Source organism: Nymphaea colorata, chromosome 3 (assembly GCF_008831285.2).
Source record: "Nymphaea colorata isolate Beijing-Zhang1983 chromosome 3, ASM883128v2, whole genome shotgun sequence".
NCBI lineage: Eukaryota > Viridiplantae > Streptophyta > Magnoliopsida > Nymphaeales > Nymphaeaceae > Nymphaea > Nymphaea colorata.
In genome coordinates, this window is record NC_045140.1 from 1,912,073 (window position 1) to 1,931,381 (window position 19,309).

Consider the following 19,309-nt stretch of genomic DNA (forward strand, 5'->3'; position numbering starts at 1 on the left):
CAGTTTTGGAAGATTCCTAACTGATGTTAGACTGCAGCGATTGGGGACTGATTTGGCTTCTCAGTGCAGTTTGTGTAAAGTTGCTGTTGAGGGCCAAGGACATTTAGCATTCGGTCTCATGTTCTCTCCTGGTTTGGGAGGAGGAAGTTTCCATCAACAGATTTCTATTCTGTTTTTATGTGGTGGACAAAACGAAGATTCTGTGGTAAAGAATGGAAAAGATGTTGGATGCTTTGCTTTAACATTATAATTTGGAACACTTGGAGCTTTCGAAACAAAGCTATTCACAAGGAGAGCGTTAGATCCATTGATCAGGCCAAAAAGGAAGTTTGGCTGGCCTGTTTAGAGGTCATCCTTCCAATGAAGGATGCTGGGAGACAGGCTCCCCACCACGAAATTGGTCCAATTAGATTTTGAGTTCAATTCGTCCATGGCTAAAGACAAAAAATTTTAGCCCGGCTTGGCTTCATCTTGCAAGTAGTGGTTGGCTGGTTGAAATAGTTTTTTTCGTTATTCAACAAAACATATTATGTGCTTGCATCATTTGGATGGACAACTAATTACAATGGAAACAAGGAGTTTGCTCCTCAAACAACTTGATTTTTATGGAGACACCTTTTGCTAGAACAAGCAATGTCTATGATTCCCTGCTCGGCTTCTTCCATCCAAGTTAGATCTAATAATTGCAAATGGAAGAGATGGCCGTGTGATGACATATTCAGGTCTACTATGGCCCTACATGGTTATTCCTATCTAGCTAGACATATTGGTCACATTCAAACGGAGGATATTGTCTTTTAGAGTCTATTTCTGTTCTAGCTAATGGCTATATATAAATAGGTTCTTGTTCTTTCCTCCTGATTGAGAGGTTCTCTTTCCTGTTAGGCATTCGTTTCATTCTTTTCCTGTTTTTTTGTATTCTTTCTTCATTCTAATGAACGGATGGGGTCTCCCCTGCCCGCTTGCAGCGAAAAAAAGAATTAAACAAAGGCTGTAAAACGACCTCACTCACTAGAATAATGTACAAGGGAGCTACGTATAAAAGAGTAAGAGGCTGTTGGAGGACGCAACAACTAGAAAAGTAGCCGCTGGGGACTCCAACGTCTTCTACCAAAAAATAAATAAAATAAAGAAACAGAAATATGAATAAGAACTATGCACAAGTTTACAACAGATTATATATATATATTTATACGTTCATACATAAACTCATATATGCAAGACATGAATACAGTTTATGCAGATATACACACATACATCGGACATATACAAGCGCTTACCAAGTCATTTCTAACTTTGTCAGGTGCCCCACCCGACACGTTTTTTATGGCATTGACTCGTTCGATGCCCACGGTTCCAAGAAATGATGCAATCTTGTCGAAGTTAAGTACAGGCGATTCCTCATCTTAAAAGCCAGGAGGGCCGTTAACTCAATCAAAAGTCAGAGCCCAATCTCTGGTTCAGTATCTGATCTTCTCTGTTCAGAATTCACTCGTGTTAATTTCCTGTAATCGTGGGCTCACTTGTCATGGTGCACAGAAAAGCGACAACTACAGGCTTTTAAGCTTACTTTGCAAGAACAATTCCCATTATAAACATTTCAATGTCACCATTCAACCAATGGTGCACGTACATGACGAGATGCGAAACAGCCAGTAGACACATGGAAAACAGGGATATAGACCACCACTGAAACCACTAATAGACTTCTTCAATACGTATAACCCACCATCTTTCTTTGCATCAATCTCTATCTTCCATCTTCTCAAGTGGTTTATGTGCTTCTGATTTGCATGCTACACTGAACACTGCATATAGGCACCCACTCCCAAACCCAAAAATTATTCTTGTAAGAAGAGGATTCTAGTTAGTGTAAAAGGGAAGGGAAATTTGTAATTCATATTCTAGTTAGTGTATAGGCACTCATTTCCTAGACCAAACACATCACTTTTCTAGCAAAGAGAAAAAACAGACTCTGAATCCAACGAAACTGAAGCACCAAAATAAATAAATAAATAAATAAAATTCTGATTTTGCAACCAAATAAAGCCTCAAAGGCGTTCTGTAGCTTCAGGATATCTCATGTTGTAAAGCAAGGGGAATATCTCAGAGAAAGTAAACGGACCTCAAGGCCGACCTTTTCCCCTGAAATGTCAGTCATTCTAGTCGTAGAAAAGGTAAAGATTTTCAGCTGACATTCACTCTGAAAAAAGTTCAGGCATATAAACATGGAAATTTTAGGCCGATCACAACACTTGCACGCAGCGACAGCTAATTGCAACCAACCAACATCATCCAGAGTGACGTAGGTGTTCCCCTTGGCACGTTTCTGCAGCATGGACCATGAAATGAGTTGCATCAAGTAGTTATTAATGATGTCGGTGCACTTAACCGATTAGCCTTCCCAGGTTCTAGTTTGTTTGTTTCTCAAGTTCCTTAATAGTAGACAATGTAATGAGAATGCCCATCAAAAACCCTTCCAGACGATGAAGCAACAACTAATCCATCTTATGTACATACAGTACTTTTGGTAACAACCATGCATTTATGATGAACACACATTGTCCATCTCAGCTATGCCACGAAGAAAATCAATAATTTGATCAGCGCTCGTGCTTTTGTGGAGTCCACTAAACAATCCATTAAAAGTTACTGTGTCTGGTTTTATTCCTCGGATCAACATCTCACTGATTAATGCCTTTGCATCTTCATACCGCCCATGACGGCAAAAATTGTGAATAAAAATATTAAAAGTGATGACACTAGGACAAAGACCTTTCCCTACCATCTCTTCATATACTATCCAAGCTTCATCCAAAAGGCCTTCTTTACATAAAGCATCAATAAACACGTTGCATGTAACTACATCGATACTGGTTCCCCTTAGTACCATTTCATTCATCAAAACCTTAGCATCATTAATCTTGCCTATCTTACAAAGTCCATCTATAAGGGAATTATATATGACCACGTTAGGTTCATAACCGATGCACAACATGTATCTATAGATAGATACTGCTTCCTCCACCCTATTAGACTTGCATAAACCACTTACAAGGATGCCGTAAGTCCGAATGTCCAAGCAGTTTCCGCTCTTGAGAAGGTAAGTGACTAACCGCATTGCTTCATTCATTCTCCCTCCTTTGAAAAGACAATCCATGATAATGTTGTAAGTATACACATCGGGAAGTTCACCTACCTCAAACATAAAACTCACAACATCAAGTGCATTGTTTACTCTTCCATTCTTACAGTACCCAGAAACGATGCTAGCAAATGTGACACCATTAGGTCTAATTCGCTGGTTCAACATGTTATTAAGCATTTCTCTTGCTTCTTGCCATCGTCCTTCTATGCAGAATCTGTTGATCAAGATAGTGAAGATAACTGTATCTGGGAACATACCATTTTCATTCATCTCCTTATAGACTTCCATGGCTCTATCAAGAAAACCTTCCTTGCAAAGGCTATCAAGGATCATCCTGTACGTAACCAAATTGGGTCTAATGCCCACCATGTTCATTTCATGTAACAAATCATTAGCCAGATCAAAACGGCCTGCTTTAAAAAATCCATCAATAAGACCGTTATAGATAAACACATCAGGCAGGTAGCTTTCCGCTTGCATAGAACGATACCATGCTATGGCTTCATCTATTCCACCAGCCTTAGATAAACCTCTTATATCCATTCCACCTTTTTTAGCTAGCTTTCCTATAATTGGTGCAAATGTATATCCATTAGGAGACTCACCCATTTTAAACATCAAACCAAAAAATTGAGTGGCTTCATTTATCATTCCATGTTCAGTAAAACCATGAACAAGTGCATTGAATGTTACAACATTTGGTCTGATTCCTGAATCTAACATCTTATTAAACAACGATTTTGCTTCTTGCCATTGCCCAGCAATGCAGAGTCTGTGAATCAAACTGGTGAAAGTTACAACATCAGGGCAAATTCCCTTTACATTCATCTCTTTGTAGAGTTCATAAGCCTCATCCACAAGCCCTTCCTTACAAAGACCATCTATAACTGTAGTGTAGGTAACTAGATTTGCGACAATATCTCTGACAGCCATCTCTCGTAACAGAGATCTTGCATCCCCAAGCCTACCCATTTTACAAGCTCCATCTATGAGACAATTGTAAGTAGACACGTTAGGATCACAACCCACAGCACACATGGAAGCCTGCAACTGTAAAGCTTCATCCAGCCTGCCTGACTTAATCAGACCATCAATCAGCGTGTTGAAAGTGATAGCACAGGGTGAGAACCCGGTCTTCAGAATACCACCAAGCACTGCAAATGCAGATTCAATCTGGCGAACTTTACAGAAGCAATTGAGCAAGATATTGAAAGTAACTAAATTAGGAGATATCCCAGAGTTGACCATTTTAAAGTAGACCGAGAACCCATCTTCGTACCTGCCCCTTCTCACAAGAACACTCAGCAAACGAGTGCATAAAATTACTGACGGCTTATGGACACGACAAAATCGCATATCGTCAAAAGCAGCCAATGCCTTCTCGATCTCATTATGGCTAGAACTATTGTCCAAAGTTTGCAGAACCTCATAGTTTAGTTTATGGACTTTGCTTAAACAATTAAGATGACCAGATAGTGATCGTGTAAGGAATGGATCAGCAGGCAAGTGTTTCTTATGGATGACACTATTTGTGCCTCTGCTGGCAAGTTTCAATCCTACTGAAGCTGATAATGAACGGGCAGTAAAAAGGCGGTACATCTAAGATGACAGAAGCAATGATGATACAGATGTGAAAACAGAAGTCAATCTCACCAGTTGCTGCCTTGCTGGAGATTTCATACATGGGCATAGCTCACAAAGTCAAAAGCTTCCCAACAAATTCACATTGGCTGAACTTGAGTGCAGTTGTCACATAACCAATGATTGAAGTTGGTGACTCAAAACAGCAACTCCCACCTTCACCAGCACCCAGTGTGAATCCTGCAACCTGGAGCCCACGTTGATAGGTGCACTTCTTCAACATAATTAAGAAAAGATGTTTACTATTTCATGAAATTGAAGAGGAAGTTCAATGGAAATGAAAATTTTGGAAAGAACCATCTTAAAATGAGTTATGCTCATATTTCAAGCTTGCAGGATAGAATACTAATTGCAATTGCATTTGGCTATTGAATAGCAACAAATACAAACAAAACCAGAAATAGACAACTGTAAGTGAAAGGAAATGCTTCTTTTAAGTCAACAGAGTACAAATCACTAGCATCATTGTATTTCAGGCTGCATTACATAAGGCAAGATTAACAAGAAAGTGATCACCCTCATGTATGAATAGGCCTTCAGATTATAGTTACCAACAACGGAGAGAAAAAAAAAAAAATCAAAACATCATCAACCTTGTTGAAGTACCAACAATAAATGGTTCCATCAGTAAGCGAGTCATAAAGTAGAAGATGACTCCCAATGCTATAGAGATAGGAAGAGCAGGCAGAGCATGATGACATATTGATAACAGTATGAGTGTGCAACCAAGGCCACATATGATTGCAATATAGCATGCATACACAGTCATCAGGTCATACATAGCAGCTCTACCCACAAGAACACTATAGAAAACAAAATCACCAAGGCCCAACTTGATGCCTTGGGACATTGATAACTCACTTATACCGTCTTCAATCCTATGGGTCCCCGCCTCCACATCTGTATCATTGTGACTCACCAAAGGTGATTCCTCCTCATCATTCCTCTCAAACTCCATACCAGTTGATTCAGTGAGTATATTTCCGAATGTCTGTGCATTCCCATGCACAGTATCTCTGTTTCTAGAAGTATGTCCCTCATATGAAATCATCTGATATTCAGCACTTTCTGAAGAATGTATCACCCTTGTAGGGCTTCTGGCAGGCTGAAGTTCAACCGCTGGTCTAACTTGAGGACTTGGATTCTCCTCTCTGACTTCTGCTGATGCTGAAACACCAGCAACCAAAAGATTCAGTGCAGAGTCCTCACGGCGTGAAACTGTAGGACGAGCCTCATAGACCAGGGCTGGAAGCTCTTCATCCCGACTTGAAGCGAGCTCAACTAGAAGCTTCAATGGTCCACCAGGTGCCAAAACAGCAACCAGATCATACAAAGCCAGTGCAACTAAGATCACCCAAGTGGTCCACTCAGGGAGCTTGGTAAACCAGGCAGCAACAGTTATTCCCAACACAACCATGTAAATCTGCCGGACAAGAATGGGGACACCACCAGAAAAGACCGAGAGCACACCAACAACGGAGAAGTTGTAAAGCAATATAGAGCACGTGATCACATCAAGTGGAATGGAAAAATGCTGAATAATGGATAAGAAAATGGATCCCCCCATAGACCCAAGAATGATAAATGTTGAGAAGCGCATGTAATTCTTCAGAAAATTAGTGCAACGATAGTAGTAGAGCAAAACCAAAATAAACGTAACCACTGCTATCAGTATCACGAAAACCACGGCATTCAAAAGTGCACCTTCAAACTTCTCTGTGTTTGAGTCCGTGGGTTTCTCCAGGTAAACTAGGGTGGCTGCTGAGCTAATTGGAGATTCTGACCCTTGTGGAACAATGGTGTAAACTAGAAGAACCACGAGAAACATACAAATTGATACCGGCGCCATCACCCCAATAATTTCGAGGCCCAACTCTTCCAGAATACTCTTCTCCATTATACCAAATCTTGGTCTTTCAGACCCTTAATGCGACAATTCAGAGTCGGAGAAAACAAATTACAAAAGAATCCCCATTTAGAGTTGCTGTAGAGTTGGTACGCCTTGAAATTTCAGGTTATCAAATGTTAAGCATTCTTTTGAAAACGAATCCCCACTCAGTTCTGTAGTGTGGGTCTTGAACTACAAAAAATGATTCATCGAGGAAATACGGAAGTAACTCCTCGTTCTCGGTAGGCCTTGCAGAATCTTGAAAGGACATTCATTCAGAAACAGAAATTTTGGCGCGCCAAGTGTCTTTGGCCGATATAACCTGGGCTAGTTCAAAAACTGAAGACATCAACCTTCGGGCACCATTCCGCATAAATTGCGACAAGAATATTTTTGAACCACAACAGCGGCACCCAAATATTATCGATCTATGCCCTCCACGCTCATCCTTCATAAGGGTGTTTCAGCAAATTGTTCGACAACAGACCTCCCATAGCATGACAAAAGAGGATAATCGCCACAAACAACTATATCATCTAACCAGGGAAAAGGGCAATTCGAGGCGAATTTGTGAAATACCTACGTGAAGTGGTGCCTTCGATGACTTTGGTTGATCTTCTGGAGCGGGGGCTTGCAGTTTGCAGGGGCTTCACTCTGTCTTTTTTCTTCCGTTTAGTTTTACTCGTGTTTTTCCCCTGCCCTTTTCCTTTTTATGCCTGTTGACTATGAGTAACCCGAAACTCCATCATTGGTTTCTGAATAATAACGATGGTAGGCGCCATTATGGGCATCTAGTGACCGTCTCTGCCTCAAAAATCCACACGATGAATGACATAACTCCACAACAAACCCAAGAAAGTCATCGGAATAGAAATTAAATTCATCAACAATGAAAAAGTAGCTGCGTGGGCAATACTTTTAGCTCATGGAATATTTGCATTGGTAAATACGAGGATTCTGCAAGTTGATTATAAGCTCCTTAATATACTTGGTTCATGATTCACAAGGTATCCCTTCCAAATTTTTTATTAAAGTGAAAGGATTATGTGAACTGATGCTGATAAGTGAATAAAATTTGATTGGTAGTATGTATGGCGCTGTATGTAAAATTACTTTTTCCAAAGAGATAAGTTGTATTCTCATTCACTATTTTAAAAAATTAAGTTTGCATTGGAGGACTTACAATCAGTTTATATAGTCAAAATATTGGTTTTAAACCCACATGCACATATTTGTAGAGTATCTGAATTAGACTTAGTTGTCAACTATTTGATCAATGACTAAAAGGTTTCACGTTTACAAACTGTTTCTTCCATAGTAAAATTATGTGAATCACTTACGCTTTCCTCGAATTTAATTAATAGACATAATATGCCACAAACTCTGGGGGCAACTCTTTTGGCTTCCTCCAAGTGTTCCTCTGGCCTAAATTAAAAAATCAAGACGGAGTTATGGACCGATCTAAATGACTAAACCTGAGCTATGGGAACTACAAAGGCTCTTTCGGAATCATTTGACAGTAAGAACACTTCCTAAGTGTCTTGGGTTCATGGTGTAGAACTAATGCTTTTTTCTAAGTTAGGGAATTCAATTTTGAGCATAGTCTTCTTCAACAATTTCTAATGGCCGCCGTTCCTGATCTACAAATTTCTTCATGCACTACATTGCGTTGATACATCATCATTTGACTCCCACCAACTTAGAGTTAACTTGGCCATTGCTGGGCACATGTGTCCTTTGGGTTGTGTGGCCAAATGTGCTGGAGTAGGTTCGCGTTTACCTGCAACAATCTCAAAGATGCATCTCTTTACGATGCTTGTTTTTGCTAGATTGTGACACAATTGAGCTATCCCAATCAAGGCACTTATATTTTTTAATTAGGTGTGGAGGCAGGTGTAGGCTATATGTAGGCAATTGTCCACACATACCCTATTTTTTTTATTTTTTATTGATATTTTTGAGTATTTTTTCTCATTTACATGTTGGTACCCTTTAAAATTTTAAAATGTTACATCTTGTTACCTAGGATTTTATGATTCCGCCCTACTTCTCCATTCCTATACAAACACAAGGACTCATGTGAAGCCCAACATATACAAACACATGCACCAAGATGTGAAACAAAAGGATTCAAACGTGAAGCAAGCCTCGTCACAAAAGATCAAAGAGAATAAGACGAAAATGATCAGATGATGATGAAAGCAAGCTGAAGAAGCAAGTTGATAAAAAAAAAATACAAATTAAAAAGCCAAAAAAATTAAAAAAGAAGAAAGATGATATATAAGAAATGAACCAACAAAAGTACCGAAAAAAGTCGAGCTCAAAGCAAATACAAAACTAGCAAAATAGATGTTTAAGAGTAGCATCAATATCATCATTCAAGAAACTACACAATCAACTCAGTCACTTGAACGTCTTCAACCATCACAACGTAATCAACAAAGTTCTGGGAAAGTAGATCGAATCTCCATCTAGATCATGAATTAGACACACACAAACAACATGAACGAATGCCAAAAAAGAGAAAAAAATGTAATGATCATCGAGCATCATCATGCTCATAAAAAACAACATATGCAAGCAACCATTTTCTATCAATTAGTTTTACGAAAGGGAACAATTTAATAAACAAAAGCAGATGTAAGCCTAAGAAAGTTGGAGGAGAAAGTGATCGGCGCGCATGGGGAAGTGAAGGCGGCGTCGGAGGAGGAGCCGGCGTGGAGAATGAGAGGCACCAGAATGGACCAGCCTACCAGGCCGTGTTTGATGCCTAACCCACCGCCATGAGCCAGAAGTTTTAATCCGATCTACGTCCACGGTTAGTTGGCTAGGGTCGAGATTCCCGGGCCTCAGCTTAGGTCCGCGGTGTGGTTTGGCAACCGACTCGCGCTGTTTTTTGGTCGTGGAGGAGATGGAGAAGGCAGGTATTGCCAGTGCTTTCGATTGATATCAGAGGGAGAGGCGAGAGCCAACTCTGCGCCCGCTCTGATGATCCCCTCCGGGTTAAATCCCCAAGCGGAAGATTCAAATTCACTTCTTAGATGAAGTACCTGCTGCTGTTGTAAGAAAGGGCGCAAGGAAAGGAAGTTCGCGCCACAACGGTTCTTCCTTGTTCCATTTTGAATAGCAGCAAGAAAGTGAAATAATACGCCTTTTCCTTATTAGCCTTCTTCCTCTTCCTCTTCTGTCGCCGTTTCCTATTGATGGATTTACTTGCTTTTACTTTCTTATGGTTGCTGTACAGTTCCGTTCATCCAGTGGATTCTTGGTACTTTGTGTTTTTGTTATTTAGCTCTTGCTAATGTGTGAAAAAGAGAAGATGCTGCTGCCTGCTACTTTGGCTATTTATTTCATCCATTATGAATTCTTTGAGAAGCATCTGTCTTTGATAGTGATGCCCATGTGTGAGATCTTCAGCAAATGGTAAGACCCAAGTCTGTTTCCTCATCTGTGTCGTCATTCATTCGGTCATGTTTGAAGCACCACCCCTCTTCTTCCCGTTCTTTCTCGGCTTCAGTGGGATTAAAAAATACCTACAGAGACAACAATAGTGGCATCCAGAAGAAATACTTGCCTGCCCATTCATTGCTTATGCGGTCAGAAGCTGGTCATTCTGTTTGGTTAAGCGAAGACCATAAACTGGACCGGAGTTTTCTGCAAACCCTGTGCAACAATTCCAGCGACGATGAGATCGAGAAGGCATTGGTTGCTTTTGATGAGATGCAGTTTAGTCGTGTTCATAAACAGTCAGTGTTCTTATGCAACCGTTTGTTGGGTGTTCTTGTGAGACGAGGAAGGTGTGAAGATGGGTTCTTGGTCTATTTCAAGATGGTTAGCTCCGGCATTTCTCCTAGTTTAGTTACTCTCAATATCCTACTCAATTGTTTTTGTAAAGCTCATCAGATTGAATCCGCATTTGCGGTGCTTGGCGGTATGCTGAAGACTGGGTTCTCGCCCTCTACTATCACTTTTAATTCACTGATTGACAGTCTGCTTAAGTCAGGTAGGTTGGGTGAAGCTTTAGGGATGCTGGCTTCAATGTGCAGTGAGGGTTGTGATCCTGATGTGGTTACTTATACCTGTCTCATAGATGGAGCTTGTAAAATGGGTAGGCTTGGGGATGCAAGATCTCTGTTACGAGAGATGGCTGTCAGAGATATTGTTGCCGATTTAGTTACCTATACTACAGTTATAGACGGCCTTTGCAAGGAAGGGCTTGTGGATGAGGCTTATGAACTCTATAAAGAGATTAGTATAAAAGGATTCTGCCCTAATGTTGTAACTTTCACGATTTTGATTCATAGGCTCTGCATTGCTGGTCAGTGGCAAGAAGCAAAAGAATTGTTTCATAAGATGTTAGATTCAGGAATCAAACCAAATGTAGTAACATTCAGTGCTCTGGTTCATGGTTTTAGTGAACATGGAATGATAGAGGAAGCCATTCAATTTGTACGTTTGCTGCTCAAAATGGGTGAGTCTCCTAACGGATATACATTTGCACCAATTATAGGAAATCTAGCTAAAAAAGGTAGAATGGATGAAGCAATGCAGTTCATCAGCCATCTTTTGAAGAGAGGTGTTTCACTAAATTTTATAACATATGGCATTCTCATATGCGGCTTATTTGAGACCGGCAGAGTAGATGAAGCCGTAGCATTGTACAGTTATATGCTATCCGAAGGTTACCAGCCTGATGTGTTTATCTATAATTGTCTTATTGATGGATTTTGCAAAGCAGGCCTGCTTGAGCAGGCAAATGCTTTGTTACATGAAATGAATGTGGAGGGAATTAAACCCAATGTAGTAACTTACAGCATGATTATTGATAGCCTTTGCAAAGAAGGTTTTCTTGATAGAGCTGTGGAAGTGTACGAGGAGATGAATGAAAAAGGTATTTTTCCAGACACAATTACCTTCAATATCTTGATCAACAGATTCTGCATAGAAGATAGATGGGAAGAAGCAAAAGACATGCTTAATAACATGTGGAACCGGGGAATTAGACCTGATGTTGTTACATGTACTAGCATCATTGATGGGTATTGTAAGAAGGGAAGAGTGAATGATGCTGTTGATTTTCTGAGTTTTATGTTTGAGGTGGGTGAACTGCCTAATGTGTATATGTGCAACATTATAATGGATGGTCTTTCCAAAGGAGGGAGAGTGAATGAAGCATTTCAGTTGGTCACTTACCTTCTCAAGAGTGGAACCTGCTTGAATATTGCGACTTACAGTATCCTCATAAGTGGTTTATGCAAGTCTAATAGAGTGGATGAAGCAGAATCCATCTATAACTACATGCTGTCCATTGGTCATGAGCCTGATGTGGTCATATACAATTCTCTTATAGATGGGCTTTGTAAGGTAGGCAAGGTCAATGATGCTAAGGTCTTGGTGAATGAAATGGTACTAAGAGGAACCAGTATTGATATAGTTACATGCAATGTGTTTATTGATGCTCTCTGTAAAGAAGGCCTTCTGGATGAAGCTTGGATGGTTTATGAAGAGATGCTAGGGAAAGGTCTTTGTCCTAATGTCGTTACTTTTAACATTTTCATTCACAGTTTCTGCAGTCATAGGCGGCATGAAAAAGCAAAGGCACTAATCGGTGAGATGTTGGTCCAAGGAATAAAACCAAACACAGCTACTTTTAATGGATTGGTTGGTGGACTCCATAAAAGTGTGAGCATCGATCATACGATTGATTATCTACATGCTGTAGCTGAAATGGACAATGTCTGTGTATCATAAAATGAACGTTTACTGCCAAAAGCAGTTGATATGCGTCGATTTGAATGTTGAAATAGTGGTCGATCAGCCTAATATTTCCATCTCCCTAAAATATTTGGCATAATTCATTACCCTGAAAATATCTCTGAGTGGATGTCAACAGAAAATTTTCACCTCTTTATATCTAGAATGACTAAAATTGCAGGGAAAAACTCCTCTCGGATCTTTATTTTTTCTGGAATATTACCCTTGCTTTACAGCATGCAAAAAAAAATTATCCTGAATTTTCTCATGCTATAAACGCCACTTAGGAGTTGTTTGATTGCAAAACCAGTTTTTTTTTTTTATGGTGTTCAGTTTCCGTGCTTTGAGTTTTCCCCTAGAAAAGTAAATTCCTGGTTTTGTATTTCCTCTGCTAGGATATGTTTCAGGGATCTCTCTCTCTCTCTCTCTCTCTCTCTCTGTTTCTCCTAGCAATTAGTGGATAAACTACTTGGGAAAATATCCATAAGGTTGTGTTTTTTTTCATTGTGAATCTCAAATCTGAAGTGATTTAAGATCTTAAGATCTCAGATCTATGGATTTAAAGTTGGACCTCCTTTCCATTCAACCTTAAATCTGTGGTTTTTAACATGAAACTCATGCTACTGAGATCCTTCCTTTAAACACAACCTGCGGATCTCTCGAAACATACCTTTTTATGCATTCTCGGATCTAAGATCCGAGGCTATCAAACCCAACATAATTGTTTCATCCCAAAAGTAATTGTCCCCAAGTAATTGAATTTTGGAGGCAATATTTGTCACACTCTCTTCCCCTCCCTGTGTAACAGACACACTTGAGTTTGACTTTTTTTTCCCCTTTACGGGCCTCTTTTCTATCTAATCTAGGGTTAAATAAAAGCAATAAAAAAGGTAAGCATACCAAAAACTTGAGTGTGTTTCCATTACACAAACACACGCAGAGATCGTTTGAAAAAGAAAGTTATGCATGGTTCAATAGGCATGGTGCAGAAAACAACTGTTGTAAGAGACTACCACAGATCATGTGCTTTACAAGCACCACGTTCCGTAGTTTGTATAAACCGTTGAACTCCTAAAGTTCTCGAGGAACTGTATCAGCATCCGCTTCTTAGCTAGACAACAAAGAGTAAGACAGATTCTCATAACCAATCAGGGCAGAAGTTGCAGTCACAACTGCACAGGCTCCTCTCCAAGTTGAAAATGCCTCCCAAAAGTTTGTGCTGGCACAATAGCACGGAAAAGGCCTATAAATAAGACAAATAATAAGAAGCCCAGTTGGCATTCTGTCGACCAAATTATCAATATATCAAAGAAAATGAGAAGAGAGAGAGGGAGAGAGAAGAAAAAGCATATCAAAAGTTTCTTTCCAAATTGACTGAGCAGCTTGGCAATTCCAAATTGCTTGTAACCAATAAAATGTGCCAACAGTGGTTGCTTATCAATAACGATTGCATGTCAGCAGTATCCAACCATAGTGTTTGATGAGCTGAACACAATGCATAGACAACATATCTACGATGACAAGGTTTATCCATAATTTTAGAACAATCCATTTTCACCTGTGGTCTTATATTAAAGATACATTCAACCCGATCTTACATTTGGCTCAGACAATTTTATCGACGCTCTTCAACTTTAGGCAGTACCATGACTAGGAATCGGTGTTTCATCATAGCATATGGGTGATTCGAAAGGTTGAAACCGCTCACCCTTCTCTCTATTCTTACGGTCTAGGGCTGCATTGAGAACTGCAAACACTGATTTTTCCTCGGCATGATGCAAGCAGGATGGCCTATTTCTCCGAAGGAGATGGAAATTGTTGGTGTATTGTCCAAGCACTCGCAAAGCGTAGGAAGCGACACTCGTGAATTGGAGTGCAGTGAAGCACTGCAGAAATCTAACTGACAACCAGGCGTTCACCAGCTTGCCAGCCCAGTGAAGCACTGCAGAAATCTAACTGACAACCAGGACTTTCACAAGCCTGCCAGCCCTATCAGCCACACTACTTCCCTTAGAGCACTCTTTGCATATGAGCGAGGTAACATGCTAAACAATTTACTAGATGCACTCGGGCATGTTTGAGGAAAGAAAATAGTTTGGTTCCAATCCCTTTGTATGTCAATGGAGATTCAATAAGAACAATATTATTCCCATAGAGGATGAAAGCACTTTGATATAACAACAGAAGCAAATATCCAGCTTTTTCTCTACCTATTTTGCCATCAATGTTTGATTTATCATTTTGCTGTCCTTGGACGCTCCCCCCTGAAAGCATTGCCCCAAGGGAAAAACAGAAGAGCATTTGAGGTTATAAGGGATTATCCCAATCGGATGGGAAGGATCGTCTACAGGGTTCATACAGATGTCTTTTGAGAATTATTATGCTCCTAAACATAGAACAGAAAAAGCAGGGATGACTCTCTCTACCTATCTTGGCACAAAGGATTGATTCATTTCTTACTCCCCCCAAAAGCATTGCCCAAAGAAATGACAAAAGAGAACATTGTATGAGCCTTAAGGGGCATAGTGCAATCAGACAGCAATACAGTTCAAATTTATAGGATTTGAGGTTCGAATCGTGTGGCTGCTGTCACGTTTTAGTCTATTGTTCATATAGGCTGCAAACAGTTGGGAGCATGACACTTGAGTTGAAGACACACACTTGAGTTGAAGACTGAAAGGGTATGGCTTTTAGGGTTTAAGTTCGGCGATTTCTTTAAATAAACATTTAAAAAAAAAAACACTTGATGGTCACTCATCACCCCCCCTTTTGAGAATTATGCTCCTAAATATAAAATAGAAAAATGTAAAAGCACGGGTGCCTTATGCTGCTCCTTTCATCTTGGACATGTCAATGGACATACTAAAGACACCACATGAAGAAACAAATGTTTAAATGTTCCTTAGACAATCTGATATATCTGATGATGTGTACATGTACAAACATAATTTACCAAGTGTGTCCGCTCCAAGGCGTGAAGCGTAAGCCTCGGAGTGTTTTAAAGGGAGGAACGATTTGAAGTGTATCGGTGAAGCGCAACCATACGACTATAACGCCACTTGCAACTTGTCTTCAAAATTTCAAATTTGTCCACTGATTGCTCACGCTCGTCAAATCTTGGTGCATGCTCATCTGTTATTCACATGCAGGATGAACCTCGAAATGAGTTGAAGCAAAGTAACTGTTAGCGATGTGGGTGCACTTGAATACGTAGCCTTCGCGACTCTAGTTTGTCTGTTTCACAGATTCCTTTAACTTTCAGACGATGACGCAACAACTGATCTCATGTCATGTATATACAGGACTTCTGGCAACAAACGTCCATTTATGATAAACAGACATTGTCCATCTCAGCTACGCCGCGAAGAAAATCAATAGTATGATCAATGCTCGTGCTTTTGTGGAGTCCACTAAACAATCCATTACAAGTAACTCTGTCTGGTTTTATTCCACGGACCAACATCTCACTGATTAATGCCTTTGCATCTTCATGTCGCCCATGACGGCAGAGATTGTGAATGAAAATATTAAAAGTAATGACACTAGGACAAAGACCTTTCCCTAGCATCTCTTCAAAAACCTTCCAAGCTTCATCCAGAAGGCCTTCTTTACATAGAGCATCAATAAACACGTTGCATGTAACGACATCGATACTGGTTCCCCCTAGTACCATTTCATTCACCAAAACCTTAGCATCATTAATCTTGCCCATCTTACAAAACCCATCTATCAGGCAATTATATATGACCACATTAGGCTCAAAACCAATGCACAGCATGTAGTTATAGATGGATGCTGCTTCATCCACCCTTCCAGACTTGCATAAACCACTTATAAGGATGCCGTAAGTCGGAATATCCAAGCAGTTTCCACTCTTCAGAAGGTAAGTGACTAACTGCATCGCTTCATCCATTCTCCCTTCTTTGGAAAGACCATCCATGACAATGTTGCAAGTATACACATTAGGCAGTTCTTCCACCTCAAACATAACAGTCATGACATCAAGAGCATCATTTACTCTTCCTTCCTTACAATACCCATCAATAATGCTATTAAATGTAACAACATCAGGTCTAACGCCCCGGTTGAACATGTTATTGAGCATTTCCTTCGCTTCTTGCCATCTATTCTCAATGCATAATCTGTTGATCAAGATGGTGAAGATATAAACTGAGTCTGGGAAGATACCCTTTCTATTCATCTCCTCATATACTTCCATGGCTCTATCAAGAAACCCTTCCTTGCAAAGCCTATCAATGATCATGCTATAAGTAACCAAATTGGGTCTTATCCCCACCATGTTCATTTCATGTAACAAAGCATTTGCCTGCTCAAGCCGGCCTGCTTTGCAAAGCCCATCAAAAAGAGAATTATAGATAAACACATCCGGCCGGTAACCTTCAGTTAGCATAGAACGAAGCAATGCTTGGGCTTCATCTATGCCATCGGTCTTAGATAAACCATTTACACCCATTCTACTTTTTTTAGCTAGATTTTGTATAATTGGTGTAAATGTATATCCATTAGGAGACTCGCCTATTTTAAGCATCAAACCAACAAATTGAATGGCTTCATCTATCATTCCATGTTCACTAAAACCATGAACAAGTGCACTGAATGTTACAACATTTGGTTTGATTCCTGAATCTAACATCTTATTAAACAATGCTTTTGCTTCTTGCCACCGCCTAGCAATGCAGAGTCTGTGGATCAAACTGGTGAAAGTTGCAACATTAGGGCAAATTCCATTTGCATTCATCTCTTTGTAGAGTTCATAAGCCTCATCCACAAGCCCTTCCTTAGAAAGACCGTCAATAACTGTGTTGTAGGTAACCGTATTTGCAACAATCTCTTTGACAGCCATCTCTCGTAACAGAGACCGTGCATCCCCAAGCCTACCCATTTTACAAGCTCCATCTATAAGACAATTATAGGTAAACACATCAGGATCACAACCCTCAGCGCTCATGGAAGCCTGCAACGCTAAAGCTTCATCCAGCCTACTTGACTTAAGCAGTCCATCAATCAGCGTATTAAAAGTGATAGCAGAGGGCGAGAACCCGGCCTTCAGAACACCACCGAGCACTGCAAATGCAGATTCAATCTGGTGAGCCTTAGAGAAACAATTGAGCAAGATATTGAGAGTAACTAAACTAGGAGAAATCCCAGCGCCCACCATCTTGAAGTAGACTGAGAAGCCATCTTCATACCTGCCCCTTTTCACAAGAACACCCAACAAGCGGGTGCAAAAAATCTCTGACGGTTTATGAACACGACAAAATCGCATATCACGGAAAGCAGCCATTGCCTTCTCGATCTCATCATGGCTAGAGCTATTGTGTAGACTTTGCAGAACCCCACGTTCTTGTTTATGGACTTCACTTGAACAACTACAATGACCAGATTCTGACCGCGTAATGAACGGGTGGGCAGGCAAATGTTTCTTATGGATGACACTATTGTTGTCTCTGCTGGCAAGTTTGGATCCTGCGGAAGCCGAGTATGAACGGGCAGTATAGTGGTGGTGCCTCCAAGATAACAGAGTCAATGACGATACGTATGAGAAAATCGATATAGGTCTCATCATTTGCTGAAGATTTCATACATGAGCAAGCAGTATCTTGTCTTTTTTCACATGTTAGTAACAGTTAAATGCCAAAAACACAGATTTCCCAAGAATCCACAGGATGAAGAGAATTCTAGAACAAGCCCAAGCAACATATAGCAAGAAAAATCATCAACCTGGAAACTGGAACAGAAGAAGAAGAAAGGTAATAACGTAAAGGCATATATATTTCGCGTTTCTAGCTGGTATCCAAAATGGAACAAAGAGAAAATAACGAAGAAGCTTTTGCGACGGGCACTTCCTTTCTGTCTGCCCTTTCTTACCACAGCAGCAGGTATTTCGCCTACGACGGCGGGTTTGAAACGTCAACCCGGGGATTTAATCCGGTGGGGATCATCAGAGCCGGCCATGGTATCCCCCCTTCGCATCTCAATCGAAGCACCGGCAACATCTGGGTTCTCCCGTCCCTGCGGTGCCCGAAAGAGCGTGACCCATTTGCGGGGTGCACCGCCACCTCTCGGGGATTCCCGCTTCGTCTTGAATCCCAAAAGGGTTGAAGTACTTCAAGAGGCCTGCTTGAATGAAGTTCACCGACGGGACAAACACGTTCATTTGGAACACAGGCCTGACGCCTGACATCCGACCGAGGAGCGTCATTTTGGGACCAATCCAGCCAGACCCGCCGAATGTCCAAAGCATGGACCGAGCCAACTAGGCGTGGACCTACATCAGCTTAGGTCCCTGGGCATAAGTCGAGGCTTTTTATTGGAAGTTGCCGACAAAGATGAGGATGGAAGGTTATCTCATCATTCAGATCAGAACCAAAGCCCTTACTTCCCTTGCTCTTAAGGTTAATCTTTTAAGGTTCAGAGCCTAGTAGATGGTGAGATGTTCACATGCTTTTCAACTTACCAAAAAAAAAAAAAAAAACTCATCTCTTTTCTCGGATTGGCCTCAATGCTATAAACATTTGGCATTGCAGCCGATTCAGTGAATCGGCCAAAAATACTAAAAAACTTTTTTTAGAAAATAAATGCAAAATGCGTATTAATAGTTTTATGGAACAAAAAATACTCAACATATTTTTAGAGACAGCTAAAAGTTGACATATTGATCTCTGGAATCGCCCACAAGATCGAATTGGTGCGGCACCAAGTCGACGCGAGTCGGCGGATAGCTGGACGGAATGTGGAGGGTCGGCCTTGGCTCGACCACGGCAGCCATTGTCACATTAGCTTTTGGGCTTTGAATAATTTGCCATTTTAAAATTGCATCCGCAGATGTGAACGGTTTGGATTCTGCCAGATCCGTT

General features: G+C 40.6%; 3 protein-coding genes across 7 annotated transcripts; 1 reads left to right on the top strand and 2 right to left on the bottom strand.

The window, feature by feature from the left end:
• Positions 1 to 1,164: 1,164 nt before the first annotated feature.
• LOC116249801 (presenilin-like protein At1g08700) lies at positions 1,165 to 7,516 on the bottom strand. 5 transcript variants are annotated; one of them, XR_007572888.1, is made up of 3 exons: positions 5,651 to 7,516; positions 4,802 to 5,000; positions 1,165 to 1,808 (listed from the first exon to the last, which is right to left on the bottom strand). XR_007572888.1 is itself a non-coding variant. In XM_031623073.2 (1 exon), the coding sequence occupies exon 1, from the start codon at positions 6,684 to 6,686 to the stop codon at positions 5,367 to 5,369; it is 1,320 nt and encodes a 439-aa protein (XP_031478933.1). In that variant the 5' UTR covers positions 6,687 to 7,514; the 3' UTR covers positions 5,201 to 5,366. The 5 variants fall into 5 exon arrangements, 1 of the variants encoding a protein (XP_031478933.1); XR_004171253.2 differs by having other exon boundaries at positions 4,802 to 4,976; positions 5,651 to 7,515; XR_004171252.2 differs by having other exon boundaries at positions 1,165 to 1,477; positions 4,802 to 5,003; positions 5,651 to 7,515.
• LOC116249871 (uncharacterized) lies at positions 2,114 to 18,701 on the bottom strand. Its single transcript, XM_050076580.1, has 4 exons — positions 15,768 to 18,701; positions 5,383 to 6,712; positions 5,185 to 5,266; positions 2,114 to 4,747 (listed from the first exon to the last, which is right to left on the bottom strand). Exons 1-4 carry the CDS (start codon positions 18,016 to 18,018, stop codon positions 2,546 to 2,548), a joined length of 5,865 nt encoding a protein of 1,954 aa, XP_049932537.1. The 5' UTR covers positions 18,019 to 18,701; the 3' UTR covers positions 2,114 to 2,545.
• On the top strand, positions 9,333 to 12,521 carry LOC116249797 (protein Rf1, mitochondrial-like). Its single transcript, XM_031623068.2, has one exon. It carries the CDS (start codon positions 10,098 to 10,100, stop codon positions 12,426 to 12,428), a length of 2,331 nt encoding a protein of 776 aa, XP_031478928.1. The 5' UTR covers positions 9,333 to 10,097; the 3' UTR covers positions 12,429 to 12,521.
• Positions 18,702 to 19,309: the final 608 nt, after the last annotated feature.